The sequence below is a fragment of the Chiloscyllium plagiosum genome, unplaced genomic scaffold, assembly GCF_037043375.1.
Source record: "Chiloscyllium plagiosum isolate Xiang-an unplaced genomic scaffold, Cpla_swu_hap1 HiC_scaffold_7, whole genome shotgun sequence".
NCBI lineage: Eukaryota > Metazoa > Chordata > Chondrichthyes > Orectolobiformes > Hemiscylliidae > Chiloscyllium > Chiloscyllium plagiosum.
The window spans coordinates 11,568,065-11,589,217 of NW_028270145.1; the positions used below are offsets into that span (position 1 = coordinate 11,568,065).

The 21,153-nt window shown below is 39.3% G+C and overlaps 1 protein-coding gene across 8 annotated transcripts in view; it reads right to left on the reverse strand.

Annotated features, from left to right (window-relative positions):
- Positions 1 to 21,153, reverse strand: part of dgkg (diacylglycerol kinase, gamma) — a 546,249-nt gene that overhangs the window by 169,844 nt on the left and 355,252 nt on the right. For all 8 annotated transcript variants that reach the window (XM_087988715.1, XM_043693004.2, XM_087988714.1 and 5 more), the window contains one exon: positions 17,723 to 17,883. In XM_087988715.1, the coding sequence (XP_087844841.1) occupies positions 17,723 to 17,883 (161 nt within the window). The remainder of the gene's footprint in view (positions 1 to 17,722; positions 17,884 to 21,153) is intronic.

The following is a 21,153-nucleotide window of genomic DNA, read 5'->3' on the forward strand; positions in this document are numbered from 1 at the left end:
ATTGTCGAAGCAATGACATTCTATTACTAATGTCTGTTCCACATGAAAATGCTATATTTCATAAGGTGACAAAATGCTCACTGCATAAAAACAGCCTTTTGGTCCATTATGTCTGTTTGCAATGTTTAGCAATGCCTTGTGGCATTACTGCTGGACTGTTAATCTAAAGGCCTCGTAATGTTCTGGGGACCTGGGTTTGAAACCCTACTATGGCAGTTGGTGGAATTTGAATTCAATGAAAATCTGGAATTAAGAGTTACAATGATGCTATAGTTTCAAGAGGTGTACTTTGTCCTGTTCTTTTGTGTGAAGAATTAGACAGAAGTAACAAGCACTCTGTTCCAAGCCAAGAAAGTAAACAGCTTGAGAGTGCTTGGGGTTTTTTTTTGAAGAGTTGGAACAATAGAAACAACATGAAAGGGTCGGGTCCAGTTCCACCAGAACCAGGATTTTAGTTTAACTCTCAGCAGCTGTTGTGGTTAACTGACATGAGAATGGATAAAAGCAAAATACTGTGGATGCCGGAAATCCGAGATATAAACAGACAATGCTGGAGGAACTCAGCTGGTCTGGCAGTGTCTGTGGAGACAGACAGAGTTAACGTTTTAAGTCTAGTATGACTCTTTAAAATTGGTGGAAAGTGAGAGGAGTTAAAGAAGAAGTTGTTCAAAGTGAGGACAAGCTCAGTCAGGCAAAGGAGGGTAGTGATGGATAGGTACTGTGTTGGGCAGTTTCAAGGAAGGATATGATTACAACATTTAAAAGGCATCTGGATGGGTCTATGGATACAAAGAGTTGCGAGGGTTACGGATCAAATTTGGGATATTTGATTGGTATGGGCGAGTTGGGCCGAAGGGTCTGTTTCTGTGCTGCACATCTCTGTGACTATAAGCAGCAGACAGATTTCTGACTGTTCTAATGGAGTAGCCCATGTGAAGAAGTGACAGCTAGGAGCAGAAAACTGGAAATTAGAAAATCAACATAAAGGGCCAGAAGAATCACAATATAGTTGGAGAGACACTGGACAAGAGGGAGAAAAATAGGGTCAAGGTAGGAAGAAATAAGTTCAGTGGGGAAAGAATGGGCTGAAACTAAGTGTCACATTGTTGGGGAATGTATGATTAGGGAACATAGCTTAAAAGTTAGAATCAGGCCTTTCTGGAGTGAAATTATGAAATGTAAAAGTCTTTACTAGAGTTAGAGATGTGCAGCACCTAAACAGGACCTTCAATCCAACTTATCCATGCCGACCAGATATCTTAAATTAATCTAGTCCCATTTTCCTTCTAAACCCTTCCTATTCATGTACCTATCCAGTCTCCACCACCTCCTCTGGCAGTTCATTCAATACATGCACCACCCTCTGCGTGAGCAGTGCTAAAATCAAATCAAGTTTTAGCCGGCATTGGAATGAAGGGACTTAGGGAAAAAAAAGGGTTGTCAGCTTTCAAAAACCAGAATTCAAATTCAATCCAACAGTGACCTTAAATTACCTCTTTCAAAGCCAGTTAACTACTCCCAGCCTAGTCTGCCTCCTAAAGAATGAAACCTTCTAGCATCCTGGTTACTGAAGCTCTTGAAGATGCCAGCTAATGAGGGGGAGAACCAACCCTCTCAGCAGCATGTGTGTGTGGGTAAGACAGCTGCATAGTATTTGACAATCTGAATTGCTTCCATATGGAATTAGGAAAGTGAGGAAGTGCCAGGCAATCTGGCTCTCTCTCCCCCCGGAGGCCCACATAACACGTGGTTCTATTAGTAATATGTTGCATGTTGTCTTCCAGTTCTGAAGCAGCCAATATTCTGGCAGGAAAGATCAAATGGTCTGGATTATCTTCAAAATTATTCAAAACAATCCTCTGATCTTCCGAAGATGAGGAACTCTTGGACAGCCAAAACAGAGTGAAAGTCTTTAGCCTTTTGCTTTATGGTGGGAAGAATATTTACCTACATTCTTCACAGCGCTGCAATGTCCCTGTAGTACTCCACTCACATGAACATTAATTTACAGCTTTGACAATGGCAATGAGCAGAATATTATTGGAAGAGGGGTGTGTGCATGAGAAAGAGCATGAGTGAGAAAATGTGAAAGTGAGAGAGAGCGAGAGCGCGCAAGAGGGGTTTGGGGTGGAGAAATCCAATCCAATCCTCCAATCATTTGCACACCAATGGGATATTTAGATAATTTCTTCTTCCTAACCAAAGGACATAGAAGCCAAATGCATTCCAATGGTATCAGTCTGACTGAGATGTTAATTCAACATAGACCAGTAGTCAATTCTGGCATCTTCCAAGTCTGCTTGACTGCTCATTGGTTACACACAAAGTTCTGAGGGAAGTTACAAATTGAGTTGACAGGACATATTTTTTATAAAGAATAAAAGATAGCTGGTAGTATATTACAAGCTTGAACACTTAAAGGATTAACCGAGGAGGAAATCTTCAAAAGAAGATATTGAACTGCTTACATATTCAATCCTTGAAGAATGTACTTAAGCTGGAACTTACTCCTAAACTTTTAAACTTGTCTGTTTTTAAGAATACACACGGTTTAATTTATCTTTTTGAACTTTGCCTTTAGACCTTTGCCAAAAAGTATATTTGCTATTAATGCTCCTTTTATGGGCATTGGATATTTGCAGCAGCAAGGCACGCGAGCATTTTACAAGATTAATATATTAAACGGAGTGTCTTCTACTACAGTAAAGCAAGCTTTTTTCAGTGATGTATATTAAAGTACTTTTTGTGAATGCACCACTTTTAGACACATGCAATATATATTTACCATTACTCAAACAAGATTGCAAGATCCAACTCATATTAAATAAGAATTTTTCACAATTCATTCACTCATTACAACATATCAGGCTACTCAGAAATCTAAAATCAACTGGACAGAGAAAACCAAAATGTTCATAATTTTTCTTCAGGAATCAGCAATGATATAATGCAAATGGATGGCTTTAAAAATAACTTATAGCTCAGCTCATTTAAGTTACGGGATGATATTTGCAAGCTATTTGAACCTTTCCCAGCTACAGGGAATGATGCATTACTCAGCTACATAACCATAAGTCCTGATTTTAAAACAGCTTGTCACATTCTAGGTTGTGCCTGTATGGTTGCTCTTCAGTTGTTCAGCAACCGTAGAAACTGTGGTATAATAGGAAAGTCTCCACAGCAACCACACCCAGAATCAGAATAGCAAAATCACATCAGGAAATATTTCTGGAATTAAAGGACATGCTCGTTCCTCAAACTGCCATTGTCATTGCCACATAATCTGTGATGGCAAGCAGTTTAGGGTAAAAACAGTTAGATAATGGGATTGATCTTCACTTTCCTATGCTTTTTTTTGGTGAGAGTAGAGAGGTAATGTGATAGAAGTTACAAATAAAACCTGCTTTGTTCTCATCCAAAATTAATGGAAGCCTAATTAATAAACTGCATTGAAGATCTTATGGGGTTGTTAGACTTAAAGGCCTTTTTATGTCAACCAATACAACCACCAATGTATTTGCAACTCATTCATGATGCATGGTTGGGAGGTAACTATTTACAACTCTCAAGAAGAACAGTATAATTAAGTAAGTTTGGGAGTAACGTTTTCCTTATTATTTCAGTGACCTCCAAAGCCTTAAAGCAACCTTTTAGTTTACATCATTTTTGTGTTGTGATCTGTACATTTTGCTGCTACCACATTAATCTCCTACTTTATTTGATTCCCACCCAGTAAATCTTCACAGCTACCCTTTAAAGTGCTCTCCCAGGTCCACTTTGTACTCTGCACTGCCACATTCACTGGCTTCTCAAACGGTGAGCCATATATCGGCTCTTATAAGTGACCACAAATCTTTGCAGTGAAATGACCTAATTCACTAAAGTTTAATCAGGCCTCTTACTAATGTCATCAGGTGGGTGGGGTGACCCTGATATACATGACAGAAACAAAAATCAATCTCATTATTAAAAACATAAAGGCATTTTAACACTCACCAGCATGGTCAAAACCTCTTGAATATTTGTGAATGTTATGTAGAAAAACCCTAGAAAATTGGTCTGGGCGTGGTTTGTAAAGAAACAAGCAAAACTGATATTTTCCTGATTACATGTACTTTTTCTAAACGATTAGCATTCATACATTAAAGCCAGCAGTACCTCAGTACCATATTCACCATAATCACAAGAGACAATCACATGACTTTCTCCCAAGTTCCAGTACTCTAAGTGATTATAAATCAAACAGTTGGAGGACTGGTATATCAATGGCTGAAACAGCATGAAGGTAAGTAATGGTTTCAAGTACAAACACCATCAATCCTAATGATGAATTCATGTGTTATCTCAACTGGAAAAAAGCACTTCCTTTGCTCAGTTGAAAGCACCTAAAACAAGAATTGATGCAATCATTTAGAAAGCACTTCATTTCAAGAACTTCATTCATTGGGAAGTATTGTATATTTTTTTAATTGAGAAAATAATATCTAGAATTGAATCACATGACAGTTAGCCTGATTTCTTTAAGACTGTAAAAGTTAGTTCAGTAATCATCTCCTAATGGTATATTTGAGTTTATTGTTACAGACTAGCTTGAAGAAAGCAAAGTTAGTGTTGATAGTGGATTTTGTTTAGAACAAATGTTGGCAAGAAAATACTACACACTGACATGATACGAATACACAGACTATAAAATATATTCATACAATAAGCCAATAGATTATTTCTATTCCTTATAATCGATTGCTTTAGTTTTAAGTGATCTTAACTTCTTTGCTTTATCTATCTTGAGAAAGCAATTTTCTGTGTACATCATAGGGGGTTGCTTAGCTCATTTAGCTAGGATATAGTAAATGATGATGCCAACAGCATGAGTTCAATCCCTGCCAAGGCATAGTATTTCACGAAGGCCTACACCATGTTGTGCAGTGGCATCCCTCAAGCTCTGTAACCAATTGTGTCTATGGTCCTCTGTGGACTACAGTTAATTATCATGTGTACAATACAACAGAGTACTTTAAATATGAATCACCAAATATAGTCTTTTCCTCATTTATGAATGCTAGTATAGAGCCACGAACCAATTTGGAATTAATTCTACAACCTGGAAACAAATTTAATGCATTTTCTATAATCCCAGATCTCAACGAAACAGAATTATTTTATCTTCAAATTTTAAAATCTTAGAAGAGCATCATCCAATGTTCTTAATACATTTAAGATAAATCAGCCTTATAAATTTTGATTCTGATGACTTTGAAATCGAACCAACAATGAAATGCAAAGTTTCAAGTTACATTAATTGATGGGTTTCTAATTTGCAAATGTAATTACTTCCACAGTCATCTCAAATCTGGATCAGGGCACCAGCTGCACAATAATTAACACCATGCCTCTTGCACTAAACCAATCCTGTCATCAGCTGTATAACCTTCATAAACAAACATCCTGTAAACACACTATACTTTACCGAGAAATATTTGTACCATAATGTCCTTTCACCTCTGAAAAACAAATCTGATTCAAACTCATTATAAGACAAAGATCTATTCCTCTTTGATGTCAATTATGATCCTGAACAAAATGGCTTAACATATAAGAACAGACAGAAGTTGCCACTGAAGCTACATTCCTCCGTGGTTCAGCCATAAGCTGCAACCAGACTGTTTTCAATTCCATATACTCTGCATCACAAGAAAAATGTATACTGCCCTTTTACTTTTGTCCTTACAAAGATCTTGTAATGATATCTTATCAATTCTGATGTTTATTCCATCCTTTCTTAAAAGGTAATGGAATTATTTCAGAACTATCAAATCTTCAATCTGCTGAACTCAATTATGAGCAATTGTGTTGCATGATCTGTTTCTATGACAACTATAAACGAAGGATTGTTGCTTTCTATGGAGTATATTCCCATCTCTATCTACATCTACTATAATAATCTGGAGTCCTTTTCCTCATCACTTATCTATCCAGATCTTTCAAAATCCAGCAATAAATGTCGATTGACATTCCACATATTCCCTTAATAGAGTGATAGAGTTGTACAGCAAGGAAACAGACCTTTTGGTCCATATCATCCATGCCAACCAGGTATTCTAAATTAAGTTTGTTTCATTTGCCAGCATTTGGCCCATATATCTCTAAAATCTTCCTTTTCAGGTACCCATCAGATAAAATGTCGTAATATTTATACCCAAGCTAAATCCAGGTCTCCTTTCAATCTTCATGGCTTCAGTAAAAAAATGGAATCCTCCTGCATAACTTAGAGTATTAATTCCTAGAATTATCCTGGATTCTCTTCAGAGGATTCTAGTTAAAACATTCATTATAACTCCATTTTCAGTAAAGTGCACAAAACTAATGCTACACATTACAATCTGGCAATTATTGGACAAAGTCACCGCAATGATGGATGGATGGAAATAGGATATCACACTCTTGTTGGATGGTGGAAAACAGTTAACCTACACGTGTAAATTCCTGTCGCAGATGTAGCTTTCAGAGTCAAACCAAAACAGAAATTCCTGATAAAACTTGATTTGTACAGCAATTTCTGTTCTTGTTTTTTTTCAGATCTCCAGCAATTCTTTGCTTTATTTTAGTTTGCAGAATGATGTTTTGTGAAGCAAAAGTATGTTTAATGTTTTCGCCAAAATGATTCCTTCTAGACACGTCCTTGATAGTTCATTGAACTTACCGGTGATTAGCTAAATGTTTAAATGTGTTTCAATGACCTCCGTGCCCTTTGTCATGATAGGAATAAAATGTGCCAGGTTTCCTGCTCAAACACAATCTACATGTTCTTGATGCTTTTCTGATTCCATTCCCATTAAATTGATGCTTACTAAATTCCCATTTAGTAACCATAGTTAGACACAGCTATTGTCTCACTGCAACAAAGTCTGCAAACAACTACATTGGTACCATTTTAAATGCCTGGAACTGCTTTAGTCCAATGACAGCTAAAATCTTCCTCCTGGTCTTTGCCATCGCTATTAGCATGGCAGGGTTTTTGGGGCATTCCTGCCTCAGTTGTTTCCAGGAACCCCTGTCACATTTTTGGCCTGTCTGGCAACAAACTAATTGTGGTCAAGGCCTGTGGAATTGCCCTCTGAGGCAGTGACAACTTCTGTGAAAACCCTACCACTAACCCTCCCATCAGCTCACCTGCTGTGCCCATCCATCCCAGTTAGGAGGGCCTGTATCCATGGTGTGCTGATTTCCAACTGTGGTGTTTCAATGAGTCAGCATCTCCTGAGGGCATCTTTTAAGTTTGGGGCATAAGCCCTTCATCAGAAATGTGGGGGTGGGGAAGAAAGGGAGGGGGTGGGATGAGAGATAAATAGGAGGGTAGGGGTGGGGGCAAGGTAGCTGCGAAGGCAATAGGTCGATGCAATAGGGGGTGATAGTGTTAGGTCGGAGGGGAGGGTGGAACAGATAGGTGGGAAGGAAAATGGACAGGTAGGACAGTTCAAGAGGTCAATGTATTTGTGGTTGAAGAAGTTCAGGGCAGAGATGATCTGGGAGTGGGGGGGGGGGGGGTGCAGTGAAGAGAGACTCACTGAGATCCTTGTTGAGGAAGGAAGAGAACTTCAAGGTGGGTATCTTTGAAAGACGCTTCACAGTAAGAGTTTCTCAGGACTTTCTGTTTCTATTTCAGATCTCCAACATCCATAGTAGTGTACTTTCACTTTAATGTTTTTCAGGTTGGCTTCTCATTCTCCACACACTGCAAACTTGAATCGATCTAGAACTCTACTGCCGTTACCTTATCCAGCAGCAAGTCTTTTCTTCCCTTTGTCCTTGCTACGCAGCTTTGTTCCTGATGCCCTCTTATCCCAATATACAGTTCTCATCCTTGTGTTTAGAACTCTTCATGATCTTGCTCCTCCCCACTTCTAAGGTGCTTGGGTCCTTCAACTCATGCAACTACTCTCCATATTCCAGAGTGTCTCCTTTCTTTTGAATTAATGAATTAGTTTCATTGTCACGTATTCACGAGTACAGTGAAAAGTTCACAAGTTGACACTCACGGCAGCATCTTAGGTACAAAAGTACTGAGATACAGATTCTTGAATACAAATTCTGAAGAAAAATAAACAAAAATTAAAAAAAAGTCTAGCGTTACAGACCTTCAAAAGTCCAAAATCACAGTAAAGAACTAGAAAAATAAAGTAGTAAGAAGTTCAAAACAATAGTCCTTCCATGAAGGTATAATAATAAAAGAAAAAGTTTAAAAAAGAGAAATGAAACCATTTCACAGATCTCGGCTTGAGGACCCGACCCTGACTCCCTCCCTGGTTGGAATCCCAGACCAGACCCCCATGATGCTGAAGAAAATCCTCACGGAGTCACAGACGGTTGACGAAGCTACCGAAAGCAATCCCAAGCCGGTCATCGGAGTCCTGGGTTCAGGCCTACCTCGTCTTCAAAGCCACTGCCGAAGTGGTCCAGTTGAAGGACCCAGAAAGCCATAGCCATGATAAATGGCTGGATCCTCACCACTGCAGCAGCTTCTTGGTGACTTCCTTTTTATAGCATTAAATCTGGTTTCTAAGGACATTGCTCTTACAGGACCCAAGTTAACAGTTGCCATTTTCACAGGGCTGCACAGCATCTTTTGCCCTGACAGTTAACAAGTCTTCAGTTATCTATCTTCCCCGAACCCTTTGAGACCCCCTTCCTTCTTAAAACCCAACTTTCTGACTATGCTATTGATCAGGATTCTAATAATAAAATGAAATTAGCAGGAAACAATGTAGTTGCTATTCAATAGAGAAATTCAGAACTTCATTTAAACTAGATGCAAAATCAGAGTTTTTTTTTCTAGCTGAGAATCTAATTTTCTATTTTTGATGTTTTTACACCACTCCCTATGCTATACAAGGCAGCACTGAAAAATCACCTCAGAACAAGAATGAACAGTAAAACGTATTTGAGGAATTTTTAACTCAAGTTGTTCAGATAGCAAAACAAAAGTTCACTAACGGACACAGCAGATTTGACTTTGATGTCTAAAGCTTTGATGTCCCTGATCCAAAAACCTGAGTATGTAATTTAAGTTAAAACTTTACCACTGATGAGTGCTGCCTTTAATTGCCAGAAGAGCAATCTTTTAAGATGACAAGAAATTGAAGCCAATCTACCTGTTCAGCTGAATGTAAAATTACCCTCTGACATTAGTCAAAAATAGGTAAGGAATTCAAGTGATGTATGCCTCAACATTTCTAAGAAAAATACATTGTTGTTGTTAGTGTACATCAAAAATAATCAATTGGCTGTGAATTTTTCTGAAGATATGAACAGCGCCATACAAATGACAAGTTACTTATTGTCAAATGGTTACAAAATACCTAATAAAAGAGCATTAGAAAAATGAATGGTGCATTGGGTTTATTTATCATGCAAGGATGATAGAGTCTGAAAGGATTAATGCCTGAGCAGAGATGTCACATGGATGGTGGACAGAATGGATTGGTATCTCAAAACTGCAGGTCCTCCCATCTGGTCACAAACAAAAACAGAAATTGTTGGAAAAGCTCAGCATGTCTGGCTGCATCAGCGGAGAAAAATCAGAGTTAACGTTTTGGGTTGAGAGACCCTTCCTCAGAACTAGGTCTTCTCCACTGTCTCTGTAACAATATCTATTACATCAGTGAAACATGTATCTCAATGCTGTCGTGTCAAAACAAAAATCTTGTTTAAGATAGGAATCTCTTTTCATTTTTCCATTTTCACAGTGAACCAAGTAAATTCTTCAGCTGCATACCTTGAAAGAGGATGGTGGTTGTAAATTTACCTCAAATTAACAAGATCACCTGTTGAAGCACCATAGCACCAATGCTATAAGCCATGGGCTGGAAAATGGGATTAGAGTAGATAGATGCTCGATGACTAAGAGAGACATGATAGGCTGCAGGACCTCTTTCTGTAATGAGATGCCCTATAACTCTAATATATGAAGAGCTCAAACTAAATGCTGAGCTATTGCACAAACTGCTCATACAACAGTATTGCTGTGCTAAAACTTCATACAAAACCAGGCAATTTGTATCTGTATTGTAATGACAAAGAGGAGCATGGCCTTTAAAACTGGCAGATTATTAGTAGAATGAGCTATTAAAAAGAAATATTGGGGAGAAACCTCAAAAGGTTCTTTTCATCCATCATTAATCAATACAAAGCAGAAATTAAAGTGAAGTCTGGAGTTGGACAGAAATGGAAATCTGAGTTGTTGCATAAAGCAGTCTCTGGTTTGCATACACAAATGCTCAGTTCATGAATACATCAATTATAAATGGATTATATACAACTTACAATCAAGTTTACTATATTGGAATAAATATATTTTTACTATTTCAACAACAAGTACTTCAATACCATAGTATTAAAAATGTTCCAATGTAAACATAAGAGTTGGTCTACAAAATTAATATTTCAGAAGTTGAATTGGCTAATCTGTGCAACTTGTGTGTGGATTGTTTTATACAATTAATTCATGAATGTTTACTCTATTGCAGATAACATCTTAAATTAGTGGTCCTGCTGTTTCAAATTATTTCCATGTACATACAGCCAGAGCTATTTGCACTGTTCATTGATTCGACACATCATTGGGGTAGGAGTGGACAATATTCCATGTGGTTTTGCTACTTAAAAGAATCCTGAAAGGGGAAGGGCCTTGCAGCTGCCAGAATTGATGGAAAGTGGTTGAAAAGTGAACCTGAGCTGTGATCCATTGTGTAATTACTGAATATGGATAGAGCAAGAACTTTGGTTTTCAAACAATGCACCACTGGATGTCTTGGTGAAAAGGTAGAACAGAGGAATTGTAGAGTCAGAGTCACATAGCACAGAAAGGTCCATATGGCCCATCCTGCCTGTGACAACCTGTTCACACTGATGCCACTTTCCAGCACTTGGCCTTGAATGTTATAACATTTCATGTGTTTATCCATATACTTTTTAAAGGTTGTGCAGGGATTTCCCACATCTACTTCCCTCTCAGGCAGTGCATTCCAGATTCTCACCATCCTCAGAATGAAAAATATTTCTTCAAATCTCCTCTAAACCTTCTGCCCTTCATCTTAACATTATGCCCCCTCATTATTGACCCTTAAGCAAAGAGGAACAGCTTCATTCTATCCACCCGGTCCATGCCCCTCATAATCTGATATACCTCAATCAATCTTCTCTGCTCTAAAGAAAACCACCTGAGCCTATCAAGCCTCTCTTCATAGCTCAACCGCTCCAACCCACAGAACGTCCTGGTGAATCACTTCTGCAACAGCTCTGGTGCAATCACATCTTTCCTATAGTGTGAAGACCAGAACTACACCTTAACTCTTAGCTGTGGCCTAACCAAAGTTGTGTACAGCCCCCAAACATAACCTCCCTCCTCTTATAGTCCATGTCATGACTGAGTCTCGATTAGAATGGTGCTGGAAAAGCACAGCAGTTCAGGCAGCATCCGAGAATCAGTAAAATCGATGTTTCGGGCAAAAGCCCTTCGTCAGGAATTCCTGATGAAGGGCTTTTGCCCGAAACGTCGATTTTACTGCTCCTCAGATGCTGCCTGAACTGCTGTGCTTTTCCAGCACCATTCTAATCGAGACTCTGGTTTCCAGCATCTGCAGTCATTGTTTTTACCATGTCAAGACTGATGAAGGCAGTTGTCCCATATGGCTTCTTAACCACCCTATTTAGTGTGCCCAGTCGTCACCAGGGATCTGTGGACAAGTGTCCCTAAGTAAGTGTTCCTGTTTAGCTGCAACACTGCCACCTATCTGACAATGGCGACAACTTGGCAGGTACGTCCTATACACAAAAAGAAGGACAAATCAAACATGGACAACTAGTGCTCTGGTTACTTTTATTCAGCAGCAAAATGGTGGAAGGAGTCATTGTCAATGCTATCAAGTGGCACTTACAATGGAATAACTTGCTCACTAATGGTCAATTTGGGATTTTCCAGGGCAACTCAGCTCCTGACTTCATTAAAGTGTTGGTTCAAACATGGACAAAACAGCTGAACTCCAAGGGTGAGGTGAAAGACAGCATTTCACCAAGTGGAGCATAAATGAGCTCTGGCAAAACTGGGTTCAATAGGAATCAGGGGAAACAATCGTCTGGGTGGCGTCTTACCTAACACAAAGGAAGATGGTTATGGTTGTTGGAGGTCAATCATTTCAGCTCAAGACATTTCTGCAGTACCTCCTCAGGGTACTGTCTCAGGCCCAGCCATCTTTCACTGCTTAGCCAATAACCTTCTCACTGTGATAAGGTTAGAAGAAGGAAAGTGCTCTGATAATTGTGTTATGTTCAGCATTACATGTGATTTCTCAGATACAGCAAATGCAACAAAATTTGGACAATATCTTGGTTTGGGCTAAGAAGTGGCAAGTTACACACAACTGCTGACCATCTCCCATATGACAGAATCTAACCATTGCCTCTTGATTACCATTACTGAATCCCCAACTATACTGGAAATTCGACTGTCCAGAAAATGAACTGGATCAGCCATGTAAGTACCAGTGGTTACAAGAGTAGGTCACTGACTAGGCACCCTGCAGCAAGCAACTCACTTCTTGACTTTCCAAAGCCTGTCTACCATCTACAAGACACAGGTCATGAGTGTGATGGAATACTCTCCACTTATCTAGACAAATGCAGCCACAGCAATAGTGAAGCAGCTCGATACCATCCAGACCAAAGGAGCCCACTTGATTGGAACCACATCTGCCACCTCCAACATTCACTCTATACACCACTGACACTCAGCAACTCCAGTATGTACCATCTACAAGATTCAATGCAGTAATTCACCAAGGCTTCATTCACCCTGCCAGCACTATTAAAAGCTGTGACCATTCTAAGGACAAAGATAGCAGATACTTGGGCACACCATCACCCGCAAGTTCCCCTCCAAGCCACACACCAGCCTGACCTGGAATTTAATCACCATTCCTCTAATGTCACTGGGTCAAAATCCTGAAACTCCTTTCCTACAGCACTATGTGTCCCCATATGCTCTAAAGATTGCAGCAGTTCAAAAAGGCAACTCAGCATCACCTTATTCAGGACAATCAGGGGTGTACAATAAATGCTGGTCTCACCAACACCACCCACATCTCACCAACAAATTAAAACAAAAAGTTCAGATAATATGTGTTCAAGTTGAGTCTGCTCATCTTCAGTTTGCCCACTGGAACAACTGCGTCACTTGCCACATACACTGTTCAACTCAATACATTCCCATTACATACATAACAATATCTATTAATTTGTACTTAACCCTTCAATTTACCTCACCTTCACACATGCCCTACTGTTGCCACCTCACACCCACAATGCCATGCTCATGAACACAATCAGCTTTTCAATTATGCCAGTGACATCACCTAAACATATTGCAGTAGATATTTCCCTCTTTCCTGCAAAAGAAAGTGGTACATTACAGGAATAAGCAGGAAAATAAAAATAGGAAGACAACATGCATGTTTTAGCCCCATCGCCATCAACCGGTAGTGGGGTGGAAGGGATGAGGGTGTCTGCAATCCTAATCCTCCTTCAATCATCATACTTTCCCCTCATTCCAGAGTCTTACCTTATTCTCAAACTAAATGGTGTCAACTCTCACTCTTTACTTTCTCCTTTCTCCTCACTACAGTGCATACCTCGCCTCTCTATTTCATTTCAGAAACACAAGAACTCAAACCTATCGAGTCAGTGGAGGTAGAAGAGGAGGAAGAGTGAGGATGGGCGGAGACAGCCACATGATCTTACATTTGCAGCCTCCAGCTCAACATGTGTAATTCAGAAGGTAAGGAAGAGCAATCTGCATGAGGGACACTGAACACTAGTGCACAGGAAATAGGATGGTTGGAAGCAGATGTGAAGAGTTCAAGAGTTTAACACCATGCCATTACTGCATTGCCAAAACTGCATTAGAACATGCATTTTCTGGTGGTTTATACTTTTGTGTTGTTGTTTGGAGGAGAACAAAATGGTCAGCGATAGAAGAAAGATGTTGAGGTGTGGTTGATGTTACCTGAAATTACTCATTACTTTTGTGATTATGTAAAGTCTCAGTTGAAAGGGACTGTCTAATTGTTTTTACCTTCCTTTCTTCTTCCTCATCTTATTATCTGAGTGGTCACAGCAAACATAGTTCCCCCAATGGCCAGCTCAGGTGACATGCATTACACTTCCACAAATCTTGGTGCTGATCAGCTGAGATCTTAAGTGCTCCATCAAACTGCACAGGCAGCTAAAAAAAAAAGGGTTTTGCTAAAGGCTGCTGACTGTGGATCTCTAATATTGCTTATGGAAACATGGCTCTGATTGTAGACTTTCTGTGTACGTGGCTTCTGGACTGGAGTCAATGCCGTGAATGGATAATCCTTGCTGTCTCGTAGCCATCCTAAGACATATCATGGTGGGTTAACTATAGATGACACTGAGAACTGACATAGTGTGAAGGTATCCAGGATAAGAGATATCCTTACATCTGCTTCACCTTGAAGAAATGTATTTTCTTACTGCTCATGAAAATTGACAAATGAAGCTCTAGCAAGGCAATGTCATGCAGTTAATAGCATACCAAATAATGAGGAAACCTGGATACTCTCATTTTTATTCTGCCTTTTTGCTTCTAGGAAGAGGAAATAAGATTGCACTCTCATTTTGCTGAGGGGGCTTCAGCGCCATTATTCATACAACACTGAACTGCAAAATGAGGTAATAACTGGTTGAAAAAAAAATAGTTGCATAAAAACCAAGAGCCACAGTACCCTGACAGAGTAATTGGTTTCTTGCAGTGCTATAAGGTTGCAGTGTTAGGTGCAGCAGGGTTTTGAGAATTGCATCATGCATTTTGTCCACAGAAAGCTACCATACAGATGCACCAGCAGAGGGAGGATAGAAAAAAATGGAAACAATCCATGCTCTAACAGAATGTGCGGGCTGATTCTGAATGCACCTAAGTGTTCCTGTCCGTAAACTTCACAATGATGACAGAAAGGATGAAATTGTGAAACACTGTATCTCACCTTTGGAAGGTGATTGCCTACTTCCTGGTGACAGAACTTTAAACTGGGAACTTAGGGAACACATTGCAGCTGCAGCTTTTCTAGGCACATCAAAAGCACTTCAACGGTACAACCTACACAAACATTGATCTCATCAAAACAGCCATTCAAACATTGATCTTGCATTGTTACAGAAAGGATTTTCTTTGACCTTGCATAATCACTGAACTACAGGTGGTAAGGTCTCTGTCCATATATCACATTCTGATATGCATTCAAAGCTATCACTTGTATTTACATGTTGGTGAAAGAAGCTGTGACATCTTCAAAGCGTGACAGTAGTTTTCACAATTACAGATTACAAAATGATAAAGGCCCTATGTCTCTACTATGGAAGTGAACAACTAGAAGGCAAATTGAGATACTTATTCCCATACATGATAACACCAATATGACTTAGAATAAAATGCTCTATTGACCCATTTAATACCCAAAAACAATACAAGACGATACTAACACATGAAGAATATCCAGTCCTTCCAGTCTGAAAGGGCATTTCTCTGGGTTGTGATTCAATTACCCACTCACATCAGCTATCAAGGACACACACAAACAATGATCACTTGGCAATTTACTGGAAAGTTATTATTATTTGTGTAATTATTCTCACTCTTCATCAGCATTCCTCATCAGTGCAGAAAAATAAAGAGAAATAGACAAAAATGGGAAAGGTCTGTTTTACAGGTAAGGAAGAGATCAAAACAATCCTCATAACAAGAGTGCCTCGATGTTCTAAATCTCTATTCATTCTCTTTTCTTTTATATATTAAGGTACTATAAAATAGAACTACAAAGATTACTACAAATATTTAAACAACTCAAAGCTTTGAGACAGAATGCATTGCTTTAATGAAATAAAGAGATAACATTTACTGTAACTCTTCATCTCTAAATTGTGTCTCATCCACAGGCTATGGATGTTTGTTATAGTTACAGCTATGCTAAACGTGAATGAATATTTTTGTGATTTAACATTTTATTTTTCAAAAATCATGCACTGAAGCACTGCGTCACACTCTTAATATAGAGGTCATGAAAGATAACCCACTTTAGTGCAACATATTAGTTATCCTTTTAGTTTTTAAAAAGTCCAAAACAACATGAGAATCAAATCTACATGGAGGGAGAATTATTTTCAGAACCATACTTAATATGTCCAAGATAAAAAAAAAATCCCTCACTTGGGTATATGTTCCATTCTAGTTTAGAGCTGCTCGGTCTGCTTTAAGTCTTTTGAGTTTGAGTTTATTTATTGTTGTCACATATACTGAGATACAGTGAAAAGTGTTGTTTTGTGTGCTATACAGGCAGATTGTACCATTCAAGTGCATCAGGGTAGCAGAACAGACTGCATAATACAGTGTTTAGTTCAGAGTGGTGCTGGAAAAGCACAGCAGGTCAGGCAGCAGCTGATCTTCCTGCTCCTCAGATGCTGCCTGACCTGCTGTGCTTTTCCAGCATCACTCTGATCTAAACTCTGGTTTCCAGCATCTGCAGTCCCCACTTTTGCCTGCATAATAGTGTTACAATCACAGCAAGGGTGCAGAGAAAGAGATGAGAATTAACATTTGTGAGGTCTGTTCAAAAGTCTGATAACAGCAGGGAAAAAGCTGCTCTTAAATTTGTTCATACAGGTTTCAAACGTTTATATCTTCTGCCCAGTTTGGGAGGGGTCTTTGATTACGTTGGTTTCTTTTCCAAGGTAGTGGGAAATATTGATGGAGTCAATAGATGGAAGGCTGGTTTGATGATGTCTGTTCTTTTTTATATTGACAAAGGCTCTATTGATATTAAAAATAAGTTACAACCAAGGACTAGATGCCAACCAAATATGACAAACTATAGTATCCATATTGTAACATCAACTCAAAATACATTTTTGGGAAAAATCTACAATATCCTAGAAATTTTCCAATAGGATAAATACAATGTGCTGATCTGTTTGCAGCATTCTTCTACAAAGATTATTTATCAAACCATGACTTGTTTTGCTATGACAAAAGTGCTATCTGAAATATGTCTGGTTTGTACATAAATCAAACATCTTGTGCTCTCAGTGTGTACAGAAAAACCATATAGAATCACAGGGATGTACAGCATGGAAACAGATGCTTCAGTTCAACTCGTCTGTTGACCAGATATCCTAAATTAATCTCATCCCATTTGTCGGCACTTGGCCCATATCCCTCTTAAACCCTTCCTAATCATATACCCATCCAGATGCCTTTTAATTGTCATTACCAGCCTCCACCACATCATCTGGCAGTTCATTCCTTAAACACACCACCCTCCATGTGAAAAAGTTGCCTCCTAGGTCCCTTTCCCCTCTCACCATATACCTATGCCCTCTAGTTCTGGACTACCCCAACCCAGGGAAAAAAACTTGTCTAATGACCTTATCCATGCCCGTCATGATTTTATAAACCTCTATAAGGTCATCCCTCAGCCTCCGGCGCTCCAGGGAAAACAGTCCCAGCCTATCCAGCCTCTCCCTGTATCTCAAACCCTCCAACCCTGACAACATCCTTGTAAATCTTTTCTGAACCCTTTCAAGTTTCACAACATATTTCAACAAGAATCAACTGAGAATTAGCAAATCAAAAATAAAAAGAACTTTTGGTACTTACCACACCTATAGAGAAATAGTTGTTAACAATACTGTATGGCACTGGATCCCCTTTCTCATCTTTGTTGTTTGGTATCACCTCTATACTCCATCTGTCCAGCATCATTTCTATACTGTTCTCTATGTCTTTCAGAACTTTCATTAAGTTTCCACCTTCGTATCCTTTTATAAGCATAAAGAAACACAAGTTTAATCTTTGACTCCACATGACTAATGTAACAATGTTATTCTGATAGCTGACGCAGAACATAGGACTAATTAGGAATTCAAACAAAATATTATTTATAGCACTTTTCACAACATTAGGACATTCCAAAACCCTGTACAGAAAATGATGTATTTCCTGAAATGTAGTATTTATTGTAATGTTGCGAAGCACAGCAGCTGTTTTTCACACAGCAATGTGTCACAACAGCAGAGATATCACAGCAGTGACTGTTTTTAGTGATACTATTTGAGCGATACATTTTGACCAGAGTATCAGGAGAACTGTACTGCTGTTCTTTAAGAAGTGGAATGGAACACGATTGAAGGGCAGCCGGGGCATCGGTTTAATGTCAAATTTGAAAGACAACATCTCCAACAACAGCCTCCTGCTTGTCTACCTCCAACAATACAGCATTCCCTCAGTGCTGCACTGAAGATTGAGAATTTTTAAAAATGTACTTGTCGCTTGATCACAACCACAAGAGATCCCAAACAACTTTATTTCAAAATAATTTTTTTGCAGGTGAACCCAACAGAAAATTTATGCAGAACAAGACACCATAAACTGTAACATGAGACACATGTCAAGTAATATTTAAAGATGGTGTTGTTTGTAGAAATAATTACTTGCTCTCTTTCAAATATTTGTAGCACTTGATTCAAAGGGATACATCTTTGCCTTTCTGTGCTGTTGGTGCTCTGGATGAGCAGACTGTTTGCTCTTTGAACAGCCCATCTGACAATGAATTCAATGCAATGCAAATTGCGGATTCCACAAAGAGTAGGTGACTATTTCCATGAGATTAACACTCTAAAATAAGAATCTATCATGAAAGTCAGCAAAATAAAAATCAAAAGAACTTCAGTCAGCAACTCTGTCAAAGGAGCATTCCTTTAATACCATACTAAACTGACAGCTTGACAATAACTGACCATATCACATTACAGTTCTTATGCAGAGGTGACGGTGTTGGATTGGGTTGGACAAGGTCAAAACTCACAGGACACCAGGTTATAGTCCAACAGATTTACTTGAAAACACAATCTTTCAGTATCCCCACTCCTCCAAAAGTTTGTTTTCAAATAAACCTGTTGGACTATAATCTGGTGTTATACGATTTTTGACCTCATTACAGTTAATACATATGAAATCATCCTCATAGCATCCCACTATGAGGATGGGTAGGGGGGTAGGTCAGGGTGGGATGCTCTTCAGTGAGTCAGTGTGGACTCAATGGGTTGAATAGCCTGCTTTCACACTGTAAGAATTCCACTTACATTACAGAGTATAATGAACTTCAATGTAAACATCTGTTTTCAGACACACAAATGCAAACCTGACAGAAAAACTCAGGCCATTTGCCTTGGTTATAAATGCCTGTTTAAAATTCACATTGCTCTGGTGTAACTAGATAACACAAGAGAAAGCCCCAAAGACAGATGTGACAAGCACGTGCTTCCAGCACACCACCACTGCTACTCTGAAATCAATATTGATATGGGTGTTTCAATTGGGCAGCCTCAGTCCACTGCATACCAATGGAGACAGTTGGAAGCCTGAATCATTTTCAAATACGGGTCTGATTTGTATTTAGTTCTTGTGCACTTCAGTCAGTCGGAGGAGGTAGGTATTTTGCAGCTATACTGCAGAGCCCAGCTGAGGGCCAGGGGGAGAGAAACCGGTGTTAAAGGAGATTAGCACATTATGTTGGTCTTGGGCAAGGCTGGTGGGTGTAGGTAATACTGGATGATGAGAGAAATTGAGGTTTTAGTCAAGAATAAGAAGGAAGCGTACGTCAGGTGTAGATACCAGAAATCGAGTGATTCCCCAGCAGAGTATAAAGGCAGCAGGAGTATACTTAAGAGGGAAATCAGGATGTCAAAAAGGGGACTTGAGATAGCTTTGGCAAACAGGATTCAGGAGAATCCAAAGGGATTCTACAAACTGATTAAGGACAGAAGAGTAACTAGGGAGAGAATAGGGCCCCTCAAAGATCAGGAAGGCCACATATGTGAACTGCAGGAGATGGGGGAGATACTAAATGAGTATTTTGTATCAGTGTTTGCTGTGGAGAAGGATTTGGAAGATATAGAATGTGGGGAAATAAATAGTGACATCTTGAAAAATGTCCATATTACAGTGGTGGTGGTGCTGGATGACTTAAAACATATAAAGGTGGATAAATCCCTAGGACCTGATCAGGTGTACCCTAAAACTCTGTGGGAACGGAGGGAAGTGATTGCTGGGTGCCTTGCTCAAAGATATTTGTATCATGGATAGTCACAGATGAGGTGCCGGATGACTGGAGGTTGGCTAATGTGGTGCGACTATTTAAGAAATGTGGTAAGAAAAAGCCACAGAACTTATAAACCGGTGAGCCTGACATCGGTGGTGGGCAATTGTTAGAATGAATCCTGAGGGACGGGATTTACTTGTATTTGGAAAGGCAAGGACTGATTAGGGATGGTCAACATAGCTTTGTGTGGGAGAAATCGTGTCTCAAGGTCTTGACTGAGTATTTTGAAAAAGTAAGTGGACTTATGAGGGTGATCTATATGGACTTCAGTAAGGCATTCAACAAGGTTCCTTATGGTAGACTGGTTAGCAAGGTTAGATCACACTAAACAAAGGGAGAACTAACTATTTGGATACACAACTGGCTCAAAGGGAGAAGACAGACGATGGTGGTGGAGGGTTGCTTTTCAGACTGGAGACCTGTGACCAGCGGTGTGTCACAAGGATCAGTGTTGGGTCCACTACTTTTCATCATTTGTATGAACGATTTGGAAGTAAACAGCAGAGGTATAGTTAATAAGTTTGCAAATGACACCAAAATTGGAGATGTAGTGAACAGTGAAGAACATTACCTCAGAGTACAATGGCATCTTGATCAGATGGGCCAATGGGCTGAGGAATGGCAGATGGAGTTTAATTTAGATAAATATGAGGTGCTGCATTTTGAAAAGGCAAATCAGGGCAGGACTTGTACATTTAATGGTAAGGTCCTGGGGTGTGTTGCTTAACAAAGACACCTTGGAACGCAGGTTCATAGTTCTATATTTTTTATTCATTCACAGCATGAGGGCGTTGCAGGCTCGGCAGCATTTATTACCTATCCCTAATTGCCCAGAGGGCAGTTAAGAGTCAATCACATTATTGTGGGTCTGGAGTCACATATAGGCCAGATCAGCTAAGGAAGAGAGTTTCCTTCCCTAAAGGACATT